The 18,177-nt window shown below is 49.2% G+C and overlaps 1 protein-coding gene across 1 annotated transcript; it reads right to left on the bottom strand.

The window, feature by feature from the left end:
- Positions 1-13,584: 13,584 nt before the first annotated feature.
- LOC144119836 (uncharacterized) lies at positions 13,585-14,481 on the bottom strand. The gene has a single exon (XM_077652363.1). The coding sequence runs from the start codon at positions 14,479-14,481 to the stop codon at positions 13,585-13,587; it is 897 nt and encodes a 298-aa protein (XP_077508489.1).
- Between the last annotated feature and the right edge of the window lie 3,696 nt (positions 14,482-18,177).

The following is an 18,177-nucleotide window of genomic DNA, read 5'->3' as shown; positions in this document are numbered from 1 at the left end:
TAATGGGACGCACTGTAATACAAGATGTGGCGCAACTTATTTATTGTTGCTGCTGCCTACCACAGGCGAAGACGGTTTTGCAAGCAACCTAGCAGCTGTAGGCAATGGCTGCGGTTCTAGCTGGCGCCCCAACTCTTCCTTTCGACTCGGGCGATCAGAAGCGGTGGCGCTACAGGGTGTTATTCAAGGAGAAGAAAATAAATACAGAAGTATTTGACTTTAATGTGCGACTCAATTTTTAAAAGGAACAAATGATCAACTCAATAACTTTTCTTATCGCCGCTATGACCAGTTATCACAAGCAAAATGTAAGGTACTCATTGAGCAGAAATGCTCGTTATGACATGCATGACCGACGCCAACAGACGCGGAAGCAATGCAGCATCAGAGCAAAGGAGCACCGAGCTCCCCCCACAAGCGACCTCGAGGAAGCCGAACCTGTCCCTAGAGATTACTCGGCAATCTTGAACCACTACAAGGGCTGCAGGAAACGGTACCCCCACCACATAAATATCTCTCCAGGGAAGACGCCGTCTCCCGGAGGCTGCTACAGACGGGCTCATACCCGAATCTAAATACACCAAAAAAATACAACCCACACTACACACAGACAAATGGCCATGGTGCCATGAAACACCCACTCTCTATCACATAACGTAGGCCTGCAAGAAAATTGCGGTGGCTCCAAAAATACCCAACCCGAACGCAGAGCAATGGGAACGAATTCTCTGCAGTGACCGTCAGGACGTCCAACTTGGGCTGATCCGGCGAGCACAGCTGGCAGCGGCATCCAGCGGAGCCCTGGACTAGGGGCAGACGACCATTGCTAAGAAGACGGACGACACATCTGACTCCGCCAAATTGCTCACCTACTCTCTAGAGCTCAAAAAACGCTTTACTTCCTTCCTTCCTTCTTGGCTGAGTACTGCAGCCAAAGATGGCGCCCGTGACGCCACATGAAAATTCCTATCAGTTTATTATGCAACTGGAACCTCCGAACCGTAATTGCAGCCATAGGCATGCACGAGCGACGAGTCTCGCTGTTTTCCTAATGTATATGACATTTTTACACCGACATCAAAACCAGCCTTTTGTTGATTAGTTGGTAATATCTTCGTGTGAACTTAGAATTTCATAACATAGCGATGCTCCCACAACAGCGCAAATTTTACATTTTACCTGTGGTGTCTTTCCCGATGCTGTTGCTTTGCTTGTGCTCTTTTCTCGCTGCTGTCTTTTGGTGCGCTTTATTGAAGCACGCTGTCGTATTATGCGAGGTTCTTCGGCACCTTCTGCACAAGATTTCGATATATACGGTAGGAAACTTGCGACGTCAAGAAAATCGAAATTCCTTTCGCTTGAAGAATTGAATAGCTATATGCAAATAAAGGCCGAGTTTGGGCGAGTTGGTTTACCATGCTGAACGTTGAATAAGACACAACGCGAGCGCTCACTTCCAACTGATCTTTATTACATGCAAGGAACAGATTTTTATACTCTCGATAAAGCCTGCAAGGCATTACTACAGAGTAGTGAAAGATAGATGAGTCATCGAGCGTCACACTTGAATGATAAAAGATCGGACATCTCTTTTTGTGAGAGCAGAATTGAGGGAGCACTTACACAGTCTTCCCCAGCTCGCGCTATCTCCAACGCTTCAACAATTTCGTGCGTAATTTCACATTTGTTCCCGTAAAGGATTTTGCACTTGTGAAAAAGAGGACGACAACCCTGTTTTCTTTCTTTTCCTTTGCTTTTGCATTTTAGGCAATGAATGCTCATGTGCCCCCTTTTTTATTGTTCACAAGATATTCATGCTCACCCAATCGCTCATTTATGCATCTTCCCGTTTATCCTATATAACATTTACCACAGAATAATGGCACTTTTAGACAACACCTTTCGTGCATCTCGCGAACGGCTTTTGATGCCTGATCGTGAAACCAGTTTTTCCTGGGCCTTCTGATGTGCTAAGCTTGCATAGTGAACTCGGCTTATTTGGGGCAGAGAACAACACGCCAATATTTACCCTGTTGCCAATTTTTTCAAGACTGTGCGAAAGCTTATGTTTATAAGGAATGACTGCAAATTTCTTATCGACTTTTGTCCTTTCCGGCTCTTTCTGAGACTCGGCTTCCCATTTTTCCTTTTTGATAAATCCTTCCGCCATAGAAACCAGCACGTGCAACGGATAACCCACTTCCTGCAACTTGGTGGACTGCAGGAAAAGGCTTTCTTCAATTGCATGTTCGCATGACTTTTTTATGCAGTTGACAAACCCTAAACGAGCTATGTTTCTTTTTATGAGCTTTGAATGTGCGGAACTGAAAAGTAAGGGCATTTTCCCATCCCGGGGATGACAAATCCAGCAAGTGTGGTCTTTTAAAAAAGTTCACTTGATGTCGAGAAAGCGTTTGCTACCGTTCTCAGGAAGTTCATGCGTGACGACAAGTGGAGATAAGCTATGCTTAAAATGATCTAAAACGCTTCCTACCGCTTCATCGAGAGCGATTGCAGTGGTGACTAAAAAGATTAAACATTTATTCACAAAACGAAAAACGTTTTACACCCCTATGTCTTCAAGGCAAGCAAAAAGCCTTCTGTCCCGTTCAGCTAAACGAGTGCCAAGTGCCAAGAGAAAATGGCAGCAATTCGCTCGAACGCTCGAACAGGCCTCTGAGTTTTTGTGGAGTACTGTCCTGCCAGGGCCACGCAAACTGGTCCCTCCACGACAGTCTAGGTCGCACAACTACGTCCGGACTTTGGGGAGGTAACACTTCCCGAAGAGGTGAGCCATACACTTCAGCTGTGGCCTAAGTTCGCTGTGGAACAAAAGAAGTCAAAACCGGAACTCTTGGCCATGGTCCGAACTGTCTCGAAACTTGCACCTACGAGTGATCAAGGGAACTGCGTGTCGCAGGGCATCGACGTTTTAAAGAAGTGTTCGACGACAAAGCCTCAAGTTTCCCCTTTAAGTGTTTTGAGAGTCCTGAAGCAAGGCGATTTATGACTTCTTCCTTGTGATAAGGAGGGTGGTTTTGCCGTGATGCCTAAGAGCCTTTTTAAATAAAAAGTCTATCATGCTGTCTAGAAAATGTTTGATAGGCAACAGGGCGCTAATCTGTCAAAAGTAAGATTGAAAGCAAAAAAGCTGTGTATCTCCTTGAATCTCACCCGCTTAGCTCAGTCTGTAGAAAAGGCCAGTGGTCTAAGTCTTAACATGTTCTTTTCCGCTGAAACACAAAATGGAAAGTCCTTTAAGAATTATCGTTTCGGAGGCGCGCACTTCACAAAAATCAGTCTCTGACTTCCTACAGAAAAGTATAAAACAGCTAGTTGTTGATGATCCTTTCATGATAAGAAATTCCGGATGTGTAATTGAATTTCTGAAGCAAAATGAAGGAAAGAACATGGTTGCCTTCTCAATCGATGTAAAAGACCTGTACTACTCGTTGCCGCAAAACTGCTTGTTGCAGTGCGTTGAAAGACGTATTGAGAACACCGGCCCTATTGCTTTCCAGAATTCAGTGGGAGTAAGTGTTGGGGGATATTTAGAGCTCTTAAGTACTTATCTTAATTCCACTTTCGTAATGAGCGGCGATGACCTGTTTTTGCAGAAACAAGAAATATGTATAGGGTCCAGCGTTGCTCCTTTGTTAAAGTGACCTATTTTTAGCTGAACGTGAAAGAAGGCTTTTTGCCTGCCTTGAAGACGTAGGGGTGATAAACGTTTTTTGCTTTGTGGATGATTTCTTAATCCTTTTAGACACCACTGCAATCACCCTCGATGAAGCGGTAGGAAGCTTTTTAGATCATTTTAAGCATAGCTTATCTAGACTTGCCGTCACGCATGAACTTCCTGGTAACCGTAGCATACGCTTTTTCGACATCAAGTTAAATTTTTAAAAGACCACAGTTGCTGGATTAATCATCCCCGGGATGGAAAAATGCCCTTTCTTCTCAGTTCTGCGCATTCAAAGCTCATAAAAAGAAACATAGCTCGTTTAGGGTTTGTCGACTGCTTAAAAAAGTCATGCGAACATGCAATTGAAGAAACCCTTTTCCTGCAGTCCACCAAGTTGCAAGAAGTGGGTTATCCGTTGCACGTGCTGGTTTCTATGGCGGAAGGACTTATCATAAAGAAAAAATGGGGAGCCAAGTCTCAGGAAGAGCCGGAAAAGACAACAGTCTATAAGAAATTGGCAGTCATTCCTTATAAACATAAGCTTTCGCACAGTTTTAAAGAAAATTGGCAACAGGGTAAACGTTGGCGAGTTGTTCTCTGCCCCAAATAAGCTGACTTCACTGTGCTAGCTTTGCACGTCAGGAAGCCCAGGAAAAAACTTGTTGCACGATCAGGCATCAAAAGCCGTTCGCGAGATGCACGAAAGGCGTTGTCTATAAAGTGCCATTATCCTGTGGTAAATATTATATAGGCCAAAAGGGAAGATGCATAAATGAGCGATGGGTGAGCATGACTATGTTGTGAACAATAAAAAGGGGGGCACATGAGCATTCATTGTCTAAAATGCAAAAGCAAAGGAAAAGAGGGTTGTCGTCCTATTTTTCACAAGTGCAAAATCCTTTACGGGAACAAATGCCAAGTTATGCGCGAAATTGTTGAGGCGTTGTAGATAGCCCGAGCTGGGGATGACTAACTTTCAATCCCGTGCATTCCTTCCCCCCCTTTCCTTTTTCAACTTATGCCTCATGGCACACTTCTCGAATAAAAAAAAAGTGCTCCGTCAAATCTGCTCTCACAAAAAGAGATGTGTTATCTTTTATCATTCAAGTGTAACGCTCCATGACTCCACTATCTTTCACTACTCTGTAGTAATGCCTTGCAGGCATTATCAAGAGTATAAAAATCTGTTTCTTGCATGTGATAAACATCAGATGGAAGTGAGCGCTCGTGTTGTGTGTCTTATTCTACGTCCTTGTTTTTTGCGCTTTTACGTTCATTGTGTCAAAAGGGGACTCACACTTATCTGTTTCGGCTAGCCAATAGCAGCACTGATAAAAACTGCAGCCGGTCTGCCCCACCCTGCCATTGTGAAGAAATTTTCGGTGAAAACCGGAAAGCGTACTTCGCCTGGCGGCCGCTAGAATGGTGTGTTACTGGAAAAACGTCAATTCTCTGACCCTGCCCCTTCTTTGCTTAATGGCTGGAGAGGCGTGAATTCTTTTGTGCTTCTCGGCTCTACGTTTTCTGCTCGGAAGAACCAATACTTTCGTGTCGCGGTGGAATTCGCACACCTGCAGGGGAAGTAGATGTTACCACCTCTTTGCAGTACTCAAGTGCTGCATTCTATGGACCGAAAAAGCTCAAATCTAAGTCGCCTTGTGGCTGGTAAGCCCTCTTAAAGGGGCTCCAGCTGAAGCACCTTGCGAGGAGAGCACATCAACTCTCTCAATCACTGCAACGTGTTGTGAAAACCTGTGCAAAATTATACACTTCTGCACGCAGCACAGCGCCCACATTCACGCGAGAAAGTTGGCGAGCCCTCTCCGGACAATTTCTCATCCTCGCACCTTCCTCCGTCGCTGGCTCTAGAAATGACTATTGGTTAGATTATCTCAGATGTCAAGCGACCAAGGCACTTCTTTCTGTGGACGTCGGGTTTTGTGTATGTGCAGTTTGGCATGTTTAAGAAAGCAATAAATGTGTTTGTTGCACTTCCCTCGGTTGTTTCTCACGCCAATCTGAAAGATGCAGCATTCGCTTCCCACAGATTCCGTCCAGCCCTGACTGAACGCCACTTGAAACGTTTCCTTAGGGTACGAGTTGGCCATGGATGTCCTAAACTACAAAAATTGCTCTGCTGGAAAATTGAGCGCCTTTTACAAAAGGCCTTCGTTTAAGAGAGTCGAACTGAATTTTCATGCATTTAACTTTTCGTACTTCCAGCGGGGCCTCTAGCTTGAGCGGAATATCTTTCTGTCACTGCCATAAGGGCTAACAATTCATCAATGATCTTTTTCAAAAGTACGCGGTTCGGAGACCAGTTGCAGCCACAATCGCAAAATGAATGAGGCGGACCAATAGAGAATCATTTATTTTTTAGCTCAGGCTTTTCATATTTGTGTCTTAGCATACTGATCCATTGAGAGGGCGATTTTCGCGGAAATCAAGAGCGCATAATTCGCGCAGCACGGCACCAGCCTCCTCCAGATGAAGTAAAGACACCAGTGACTTCAAGATGAATTCAGCTGCAGCGCCTCCTGCCGATGTCCTTGGAAACGGCCTCAGCGCGCTTCGCGCCCGACTAAATTTATTGGTGAACCAAAGTTGCTAGATTACTTTGAAGTCATTGGCAACGCTGGGAAGCAGAAAAAACAAGTAGACGAGATTTGTCCACGCGCATAGATTCTATCACTGTGTCCGCGGACAGGGGCTGCATCAGGCCTGCTCCCGTCTACACCGCTCCCCACCCTAGCCAACTTTGAGCAAGGCAAATGCCCCCCCCCCCCCCCCCCCCCTCCCCAACCCTTTCCCTAAAAGGAGCCCTTCTAGTAAATGGCGTCTACTTATTAAGGCGAAAGCCTTTAATGGCTCATGCTCGCGACCCTGTCCGAGCGTCCGTTACGCTCTTCATCCCGATAAGAAAAAAAAATCTTTGTGGACGATGCGATTCGAACCACCATCCTTCCGTTAAGCAGCCGAGCGTGCTTACGACTAGCTACTTCCTGCCAACGCGTGTGTTGTTCTCCTTGTTTACGATGCTGGAGAGTGTTTGCGGAAAGGCGTCGAATCAGACGGGTGCCTCCCAAACGCCCCTCCAGCACTTAAGATTCACAAACAACTCGATACTAAACATCTTAACCCCACATCAGTGACACAAGCAGCAACACCGCGCTAAATGCTTTCGGCTCACTGCACTTAAGGCCAACAAAGTGGCCCCTGAATTTTTCTTCCCCTTGGCCGATTTCATCCCTCTCGCCGATGATTGGTCCCTTTGGACGGGCTAGCATGAAATCTAAGGGAGTGGCAGTTGAATGTTGAATAACTAGCATTTAATCGGATTAACCCTGGGGTCTTGAAAATGAATCAGAGTGAGAGAGACACGGCAGCCGAAACGTTGGGAAGAGTAGGCCGTTTGCCAGACCCGGCCCGCACAGATTCGCGGGTCTCCTATAAATCCCGCGGGGGTGAAGCCATTTGACATTTCTCGCTTGGCTGATTCGCAGACAGGTACGGGGTGTGATTCAGCCTTAACCACGCAAGCCACCTCTGTGCAGACATCTCAAGTGCGATCGAAGCCGTGCGACATAAGTATGGTTGTTTGGTTAACAAGCTTATAGCTGCTGACAGCGTACAGACGCGCCCAGTTGATAAGCGACCGTGGTATAGCAGCAGGTGCGTTTATACTGACATCAACATCAGCCTGACTGCAACCACTTCGGGGCAAAGTCATCTCCCCTCTCTTTCCAATTTCCCTGGTCCTTTGCCAGCAGCGGTCAATGCATCCCGCAAACTTATTAATCTCTTCGGCCGCCTAACTTTCTCGAGCCACTTGCTACGTTTGCCTTCTCTTAGAATCCACTCACTTCCCCTTAAGGACCAGCCGTTATATCGTCTTCGCATTGCATCCCCTGTCCAAGCCCATTTCTTCCTGTTGATTTCGAGTAGAATGTCATAGACACGCATATGTTCCCTCGCTCACTCTGCCCGCTTCCAGCCTCTTAACGTAAAACCTATCGTTTTCCTTTCCATTGACATATACCGGCATGTTTCAAAACAATATTCCAAACAGAAATTGTTTGACTCCTTAAGACCTTTCCAAAACGAAGACAAAAAAATGCTTCGACCACAATTATCCGTCCTCCTATTGCCATTTCTGTAGCTCAAAACAGCTATGATGAAAGGCTTTGCTACTTAGATGCAATTAAGCAAAGCGCCTTTCTGGCATGAATTACAAATATGTGGTAATAACATATTTTCCACGTAGTTGAGGGGAAGAGAGAGAGAGTTGTCAGCACATGTTTACAGCGTGTGTGCAGTGATGGGAGAGAAGAGGTTAAGTGGGAGGGGTTTCACAACCAGAACCTTAGAACAAGACGCGGTCCAGCCTTCACCGCTGTCGGACATATTTATTTCTAAGACAGATTAATCCAGACACCAATCAAGAAAATGTGGTGAGCTAATAGTTTGGCCATGACGACACAGGAGATGAAAAGTTGAGAGAAGGGGGTTGTGACATAATTTTTGTGTATCAATATCATCGAGCAAAACTAAAAACCACAAGGCGAAAGTTCCTCAAAATATGTGGGTGTCATAAGTACACCGGCATCTGAAATCGAGGGAAGCTTTAAACTTATCTTTCTTTGACTCCGGTCACCAATACTAGAAGAAAAAATCAGGTTGAGACGACATTAACTTGCTTGGTCTCCCATTTCTGGCCCCGAGAAAAGTGAAGTAAGAAGGTTCAGATGGAAACTGCACTTTTTTTAAGGAGCGGCAAGAAGGGGGCTGGCTTCTGGGAAGTTACAAAAGACCGAAAACAGGAATGCAAAGACCGGAAATGACTGGCTTGAATCTGTTCAGCTGCTAGTAGCTTAATCCGGACAGCTATCAACGAAAGGTGGCGATAACGTTTTTGTATGAGCGGAGGAGGGGAAAGGAAATCTGATTGAAGGAGGTTGCAGGGCTAGGGTGTGGACTTCCGGGAGAGAGCTTTTTGTTGAGTGAGAGGGGTGGCGAACCACTGCGCGCTAACCAGACGACGCTCAGCTGTCACATCAGACAGACGTGTTTCCGAGGTCGCATTCCTGCTGCTCAGCCGTGGTCATGAAGCCCATCGTGGATGCTAGCCAGCCTCGGTCCGTGGATGTCGCCACGAGACGTAGACGCCGCCGCGTTCGCTTCACGCTCCCCAATGGGAACATCGTCTGCCCGCGGAGAGTCGAGTTGGCCCTGCGCGAACCCCAACTACGCCTATGTGGAGCAGCCGTGGAAGGAAAGCATACAGCTGAAGAAGGCGACAATGCTCTCTTTGAATCGAAAGATCTACAGAAGGTTGTCATCAGAGGCGGTGAGTTTTTCCGTTTATTTTCATGGAGCGCTTTTTCTTGCCCAGTGATGTTTGCAAGCATAGAGTGCATGCTTGGAGTACTAACCGAGAGTTTTCCGCCGTGTTTTTCTCGCAGGCATTCCGCTGAGACGTTTCAAGAGGTTCCACTACATCGACGTAGCAAGCCCTCTCCCCGACTCCACAAGCCACACGGCGTTGGTATCCGGGGATTCCAGTTCATGTGCAGATCTCTGGTCGCCATCTGTCCACGGCGCCCTGAGCACGGACAGCGGCGCCGAACCGTGTCCTGATGGCTTTATGGACGAACTGCTAAACTCTATGGAAGGTGAATTTTGACCGCTGACGAGTTCCCACTGAGCTCACCTGACGCCTTCCTAGAGGAAAATTTCAACATTGCGGAAAGCGACAGCTGTGTGAAACCGTGCTAAACAAGGACCTTGTCCACAGAGTTAGTTTGAGACCGTCAAGAGGACTTGCGTTCTCTTTGTCGTGCGTGTAAATATGGCAATAACCTTTGCACTACCTTTTTATTTTCGTGCGAACTTATGAATGTCCTGGTCGTGTACACTTCTCGTTGAAGATGTCGCATTTTGATTTTCCCTGTGTACAATTGGGCATGTGTACCGGAGCAATATGTGCGTTTTGCGATTTTCCGGCGTGTGCCACACGGCGGTCTGCCATGCATGCACCATGCACGCAATCCAAAAATTCATAAATTGTATTACCTTTCTCCGTTCTTCCAAATCTAAGAATGTCCTTGTCGTGTATAATTGTCTTTTTGGAATGTCAGCTTAGGCGTTTGTGAATGCCTAGTTGGGTTTTTTTGCCCATTTTGCCTCACATCCGTCTGACGTACGCAGTGTTCGCGTCCCACAGATTCTGTTCAGCCCAGCCTGAACCGACATTAAACGTTTGTTGTAGATTGTCGTACATGGATGTCTTAAAGTGCAACCGATGATTATAATGGCTACTAGAGACCTTCGTTTAAGAGAGATTTCTGGACGAAATTTTAATCACTGCGGCAGTTCGTCGACATGTACGAGAAGTTCTGGAGAGGTGTACAGGCAGGGCGGCATTATTCGTTTTTACATTTTTTCGTAAAACCTAATGTCTGTCATTGTCGTATACAGTTATCTCTGTGGATTTCGGTTCTTGTGTATCTGCATTTTGGCAGGTTTACCGCAGCAATAAATGTGTTTTGTGATTTCCCCAATTTTGTCTCACGTCCGTCTGATAGATGCAGTGCTCGCTCACTATAGATTAAGTCCAGCCTTGTCTGGCCCCCACTCACCGCGTTTTATTATAATAAACGCTGGCCATTGATGTCCTAAATCGCGGAAATTGCACTGCTGGCAAATTCAGCATTGTTTACGAGAGGTCTTCGTTTAACAGAGCCTACACCAGAACTTTTATGGATTCAAATTTCGTACTCTCAGCGGGAGCTGTAATTTGAGCGGTCTAGTTTTTCAGTTATTTCCATAGCGAATTCCAGTTAGCTGTTAAGTACTGTTGTCGGAGATCGCTTGCAGGCATAATCATAAAATGAATGGGGCTGAGCCCTAGATTTTGTTTTTTTCTGTCCCCATTTTTTTTCATTAGAACAACGTAGACAGTTCGCGGGAAAGCTTTCATGAATCTCCGCTTTATATATATGCAGTCACTAAATTGGGAGCGGGTAAATGAACAGCTAGTAAGTGTAGTCACGTGATGTGTCAGCTTGTTACTAGCAAATGCAAGCACCCTACCCCATGTATCGGATCCACAGAAGCTTCGCATTTGTCGATGCTGACCTTCTTATACACAGTTCATTCTGTCTGTTCCTCAAATGTCGAACGCCCGCAGAGCGTAGTTCTGCGATTCACGTGAAATTTAGAATGAGTACAGAAGAACTCTCAGACACCGGCACCGACAGTCCTTTCTGACACGTGGTAAGTGTCAGGTAAGCCTTTCGTTCGAAGTCGTAGCTGCTTTGCTTCTGTGGTCATTCATCCATGCAAGAAAACGTTCCTATCGGTGGTCGTTCACGTTTAAATCACTCTGAATCATTTACCACCGCTGGTACTTCAAAGAAAAATGCTGTGTCTCATAAGCTGTTGCCAATCAGGATGGCGCGAACTGTGTAATTTTGTTCATACGCGTCTGTCGCCCCCGTGAATATGACAGCGGTCTCCATCTATGTGAAAGAAAATGTACTACTATTAATCAGTTGTCTTTTTGCATCAGGTGGTTCTTGATGTTTATGCTAGGTTTTTATGCCTCAAGAGCAACTAAGGCCATAGAGCGCAAATCACGAGGTTCTTGGATCAGGTGGTTTTTGGTGTCTTATTTATATAATCTTTCGTTTATGGTTTTCAAGTGTTTAACGGGCCAAAGTGACTGATAGCGCATAGCACACGAGCCTCTAGCATTTTTCTTCCATCGGAACACGAGTGCCGCGGCCGGGAACAAACTCATTGTCGTTTGTTCTTCGACTGGCAAAAACCTGTTCCAGAGAGCCTGGCACAACTTTCTTCTTCTTTAGGGACTACTTCGTATCATCTTTTTGGGTTACCGTATGAATTTTTTTGAATATTTATGCCGGATGTAATATAAATATATTTCCTACACTGTGGTCGCTACACAACGAAGCTGGGTCGAGTGCACTTTCGGGAAGCCGCGTGTCGATGTTGTCCAAATGGAAAACAAGCCCGTGTGCTGGCGATTGTCTACGCACAACTAGTCGAAATTAATCCCTAGGTCTGCACCCCGGTATCCGCCATAGCTCACTGGAGACGATCTCGTTCTCATTCTCGATACTGTCGCTGCGATAGTTATGACAGATCCCGACATGCACGCACACAAGTAATGAATTACCTTCGCCCCAATTGAAGTCTCATTCCCGGTTGAATGGAGGAAAGCAATGGCAAAAATAAAGTGGGAATGAGAAGTAGCCTGTACCTGCAGAAGCATCACCAGGCTTACACCAATTAAAAAAAATGAACAAGGCCATTTGGCCAGAAGTTTGATTTGGTGGAAAAAGTCAATTTGAAAAATAACGTGGTGGGCACGGTAACTGAAACGGTGTCCTAAGGGCGCAACGAGCACAGAGGGGTGAAAAATCCCCGCGCGAGCTGATTTATTGATGAAAATTGATTTTAGTTCAGAATGAGGGTGCCCAAAAGAAAAAGAAAGGACAAATAGACACAGAAAGGAAGAAAAAGATGAAAGTGAAAAGTTGAAATACAGGATAGTGAAGAGACGGGCAGAAGATGAACAGTAGAAGAGATCTGCAAAAGATAAAAGACAAAGACACAAAAGGAGAAAAGAGGAGAACAGAAAAATTCCTTCCCCGAAAAGAAATTTTAAATGAAATGGAGAAAAGAGCAAAAATGGAAAAAAAACAAAAATTCTAAATCAAACACACACAAAAAACAACAACAAAATGAAAAAGAAAAGAAAGAACGAAAAAGGAAAAGAGAAGAAAAAAACAAAAAAGAAGCATACACACACAGATAAAACCGCGGCATGTGGTTCCCTGAGGAGCAGACGACAATAAATCGCCTACCTCAAGTGCCCATAAAGGCTCCCCGGAAAAACCACAATGCCGCGGGAATAATAATAATGAAAATAAATAAATAAGTATAAGTAAAATAAAATAAAAATAGAACAAGAACATTACAAGAAAAAACATTTAAAAAACACAAAAATATAAGCACACAACAAAAAATAAAGAAAAAGAAAAGAAATCCCGTGGAGGCTCCGATGGACGCGCCGGGAAAACCTTTTAAATCCCGCGGAGGTTCCCATGGACGCGCCCGGAAAAACACACGGGGAAAATCAGAAAACACCCCCACCGACGAAGGCCTCCAAGGCCAAAGTGAAGAGGGCGCCTCGAGGACACGCCCTCGACAGAAACTTTGGCCCGAGTTATGAGGGCCGCCGTCGAAAGAAATGTCGTCCAACCCCCGAGCTAACCACGGGGCTGCGCGAACGGCCGACCGGCGGCCAGGCAACATAAAAAACCAAAAGAGTGCTAACGTCTCCCTCGAACATAATCAGGAATTTGCTCACTAATAATGTAGACAATCTGGCACAGGATGGCAGACGCACGGCGATCATCAAGCCATCTGCGCCAAAGTGCTGCAGAAGGCTGTTCTCCGTGACCGGGCAACCTGGCCACCGCATCACGCGTTAAAGGACACTGTGTCAAATAATGTAAGACGCTTCCCTCAGGGGCTCCACACGGACACCCTGCAGAAGGCGCAATCCTAAATCGATGTAAATAGACAGGAAAACGGCCATGGCCGGTCACAAGAGGGACGAGAGGGCGCGAGGGTGGAAATGATAATGGTATAGAAAAAACGTCGGGCACCCAAGAAAAAATCCCGGCACCCTCGTTGAAGTCGCGCCACCACACGGCCCACCTGGCACGAACGACCTCGCGAAAAGCGACGCGAACAGGGGCCCTAGAGCGCAGCACGCGCCTCACCCGCGGCGACAAGCTCGCGCGCGAGGCCACAACATCTACAATTTCGTTGCCGAGGACACCAGAATGTCCCGGCACGTGAAAAAGTTAAAACGGTCTAGAAGTCTGAAGGGCCGAAAGGTCTGATTTAAGTTTGTCAATGTTGGAATCGCGTGCGGCGTACTTAGCCAAGGCCGATAGTATTGTCTGACAGTCAGTATAGAAGAAAACGGGCGCCGCACCCGGAAGCGACCGCGCGAAGGTGACCGCCTCCGTAAAGGCGACCAGCTCCACAGCGTAGGCAGAGGTCGCACCCTCCACCCGAAAACGGCCGACCGCCCGAAGGCGACCGCGCAAGCCGAACGCCACAAAAGCAGCGCCCGCAGAGACGGAGGTGTAAGCACCGTCGGTGTAGATGTGATGCTGCGGCAACAACGCCGCAGCCTCCGCCGCCTCCACATCCAAAAGACTGTGCGGGTAAGATACAGCTTCCGAAGGGTGCCGAGCGGAACTGTCGAAGGGCTCCTCGACCTCGACAGCACGGAAGGACCTCGTCCCGAAAGCTACTTCCCGCCGACGGGAGAAGAGGTCGAACTCCGCGTTTAACCTGTCAAGGTCAATCGCCAAGGGTGGGGCGTGCAGAAGAATCTGCAACGCCCGCGTGCTCGTTGTGGAATAGGCCCCCGCCAGCAACAAAAGCGGGGACCGCTGCACCGACACCAAGCGAGAGCACAGACCTGAATGGGGACGCTCAGTCCACCAAACGGGCGATGCATAGGCGAGCGTTGGCAGCACGACCTGGCGGTAAAGCGCCCTCAGAGGAGCATGCGCCGGTGTGCCGCTTATGCGGAAGAAAGTCGCCAAGCGGGCAGACAGCGTCTCGGCACGCTCCTTGAGCCTCTCTGCGTGGGGAATGAATGAGAGGGTGCGATCAAAGACGACGCCGAGCACCCTGACGGCAGGCCTGAAAGACAGGCGGGCGCCGCCAAGGTGAACGGCAGGCATAGTGCGACGCATTCCCTTCCGAGGAGGAGAAATGAGCACGCACACCGTCTTGTCGCGTGAGACTAATTCTCGCCCCTCTCGCCCACGCAGCAACTCGACCGAGCGCATCGTCCGCCAAACGCTCAAGCTCCTTCCTCCCAGCTCCAGGCACCAGAACGACGACGTCGTCCGCGTACGCCTGGAGCGACACACCCTCCGGCATGCCCACCGCCAAAAGGCCACGCACTACGACATTCCACAGCAGGGGAGACAGTGGGGATCCCTGCGGGCAACCCAAGGTGGCACGCGCGACCGCGTCTCCCGCGAAATAGCGGAAAACCACCTCTCGGTCAGAAAGAAACGACCGGAGCAACGCGCAGAGGTTCCTCGGGCACCCCCAGTCACCAAGCGAACTCAGGACCAGGGGATGCCGCACACTGTCAAATGCCCCCTGAAAATCTATGGAAATAAGCAGCGCGTGCATGCCGGCGTCTCGCAGCTGCCGCATTTTGGAAACTAGAGCATGGAGGGCCTAGACAGCCCCCCGACCCCTCGTGAAATCGAATTGAGCTTCGTGGTGCAGTCCACAACGGGACAGGAAATGGTATAGGCGATCGTAAAGGAGCCTCTCCAAAACCTTTCCGACGACCGAATTGATTACAATCGGCCTATACGGCTCGGGGGCCTCGGGCGGCTGACCGGACTTCAAAAGGAAGATAATTCTTCCCCGCCGCCAGATTCGGGGGAAGTGACTGAGGCGGAGCGCGGTATTAAAAATAAACGTGAAAAATCCGGACCGAGCCGACCAGAGTGCATGCAGCATGCGAGGGCTGATCCCGTCAAGGCCCGAAGCCGTCCCTAGTTTGGTGCGGGAGATGGCCAACTCGACCTCACCAAACGTAAAAGGAACGTCCTCGGGACCCACCAAGAAAGGACGGGCCGCCACTGCGCGCAACGCCACGTGCTCGGGCACGTCCGACTCCATGTTGTCACAGGGGACCAGCGCTTCCAGGAGAACCGCGGCCGTCGCCAAAACGGAATCCGTCAAGTCTCCGTCAGGTCGCAAGACCAGAGGGAGCAAAGGCGGTCCCCGCAGACGACCGAAAGCCCTCCTGAAAGGCCGCCCGTAAAGATTTTGGAGAGTGGCCTCACGGGCAAGCTCGCGCGCGGCCGCCTCCCGCGCAACCGCGACACGGTTTCTGAACCGGGCCAGAGCCCCGCTAAATGCTGTCTTGTGGATAGCACGCATCGAAGCGTCGCGCGTGCGCTGAAAACGCCTCCTCAGCGCACGCACGCGCTTGCGCTCGAGGGCCAGATCGTCCGTCCACCACAACGCTCGCTCTCGTCGCAAGGAAGGCATCCTTCGGGCGGAGGAATAGCGGCGGCGTTCGCGATCGAAGACAGCGTGAAAGCGCTGAACCACGAGATCGAGCGCGGAACCGGAACCGAGGTCGCCACCAACAACCACAGAAAAAAAATGGTGTCTTTCTATCTCGGCAGGACGCGGGACGCCCCACGAGAGGTTAGAACCCTATCGCGAGGCCCGTCGCCGGCGGCAAAGCGAACCTCAATGTGTTTATGCTCCGATAGAGACTCGGTTGCGGCCACCAACCAGCTAAAGCCCGCTAGCCCAAGCACCGGACTGGCTAGTGTGACGTCAATCCAGCTGAGAGTATATTTGGTGGAATATGTGAGAGGTGAGGAGGGATTATTGAGGACGAGGAGGTCCGCGGCCGACGCAAAGCACAGTCGAGACAGTCGAGACAGTCGCAGGACAGTCGAGAGGGTCGCCTCCAATCTGGCCTCCGCGGTAGAGGCCCGAGTCCGAGCGTCCGACGGCTCCCTCCGCTCCGTCGACCACATGACGCGGAGGACTTCGGCGCGGCCCCTGGCGTCAGACGCCAGCGCGCAGTACTCCGCGCAACGCTGGACCAGTTCCCCAAACATATGGGAAATTTGCGTTCGCGCCTGGACCGCAGTCTTGTTATTGTCTGGAACGCCGTGAGGCGCTCCTGAAGACGCGTAACATCAGCAAAGTCAGGCAACGCCGAGAAGGCCAGGTCGAGCCTGGCACCGGCGTCCGCAACGTCCTCGGGAGCCCCGGTCCGGTCAAGGCCACGCCCGGCACTATCCGGGCCCGAGACCCGAGCAGAGGACCGGGAGTCCCGGTCATCTCGGGAAGGCGAGGTCGTCTCCCCCGAGGGGGAGGTCGCCCCGCCCGAAGTCGCATTCGGGGAGCGCCCGCCAAGCTGGGGCTCCGGAGCAGAGGCCAAAAGTTCGTCACCTGCCCCCGAAAACGGCGATCGGCCCGGGTCGGACCGGGTCTCCGAAGCACCCGAGCCAGCAGTCGCTCCGAGTGAAGTACGACGCGCCGCCACCACCGGACGACGCGCCCCGGTTGGAGACGCAGACGAGGAAGCGCCAGGGGCGCTCCACCGACCACCACCGTGACACCGCGACGGCAGGCGCAGGGCCCTCAAGGACCAAGCCTCAGTGCGAGGCGCGAAGTCCAGGCCCGTTAGAGGCGCTCAGATCTCATCGTCCTCATCACAAGTCAGGTGAGCACCGTTGGTTGTCTCCTCCAAGTTGATTACAACATCATGAGCTTGGGCAGCAACATTGTCGGGGAGGTGGTGAAGTTTTCTGATCACACCTTCCTGTTTGAGAACACACGCTCCACATTGCTATTCCACCAGTCTGCAGTAACGTTCATGATACCTTGCCAAAGCAGATGATCCAAATCTTTCACATTAAACGCTCTATTTACACTAGCAACATAAAGGGCGCTTCGCTCTAAACAATCTTCCAAACAAGTTCAGTTGTCAATGGTAGCGTGCCAGCCGCCCAATGAGGCGACCAGCAGCATCAGGGATGTATTCGAAACGGTCCCCGTCTGTGTTTACGTTGTCGACAAGACACACCTTTTCCGGGCAGCCAAGCCTGTAAATCCTCTTGGAGGCAACTCATGCGTGTCACTTTATCATGCTTCACAGAATGATATGGCGCGTTATCCCCGACTGGTAGCGGTTGTGGGAACAGTTTCTAGATGACGCGCTTTTCGCAGTGATCCGCGTTCATTTCGTCGTGGTAATCCCCCGCGCTTTTCTAAATACGAAAAACCTTTGACGCAATCTCGTTCGCTGCTGCAATTCGCCAGAAAAAGTTTTCCACCTTTGCCACCGGGGATTCGATGACCGGTCAACAGTCCAGATAGACCTTCTTCGTGCGGAGACTAGATCTTGCTACCAATCCACACCATACTACGTGGCCAGCGTTGACGAATTTGTTACTGGTTATCAAAAAATGCGTGTCTTGGCTTCGCAGTTGTGTTATGCGGCGCAGGCACCGTCGGCGATAGAGTACAATGTGCGCAGCTTCGATCAGCAGAGAATTCCGAGAGCTTTGTTTGCAGTGGAAGCCAAGCTTCTTCAGCATCCTTTGAATCTCTGTGGGAACCGTCTGTACCATGTTGTCCTCTTTGAAACGCTGCACAGAAGCTTATAACACATTCTGCAAATGAAAAAGCGGGTGGCTTTTACATCACGTTAATGTACAATTTCTGAACAAACCGCTTTGACCATAGAAGCGAAACATTTAAGGAGACTCTTTTTCACGAATCAAAGAATTATTTCGATCTGATTATGAAATAGTCTCAGTTCAATATTTTAATCACATTTTAGGCGCCCTTATACCTTCACATAAGATCAAAAGACGTTA

Source organism: Amblyomma americanum, chromosome 2, assembly GCF_052857255.1.
Source record: "Amblyomma americanum isolate KBUSLIRL-KWMA chromosome 2, ASM5285725v1, whole genome shotgun sequence".
NCBI lineage: Eukaryota > Metazoa > Arthropoda > Arachnida > Ixodida > Ixodidae > Amblyomma > Amblyomma americanum.
This window is presented reverse-complemented; position numbering and strand designations above follow the sequence as displayed.

Bases quoted from the DNA above. Each gene is read 5' to 3' on its own strand.
- LOC144119836 (XM_077652363.1), bottom strand. From the start codon at position 14,481: ATGCCTGCCGTTCACCTTGGCGGCGCCCGCCTGTCTTTCAGGCCTGCC.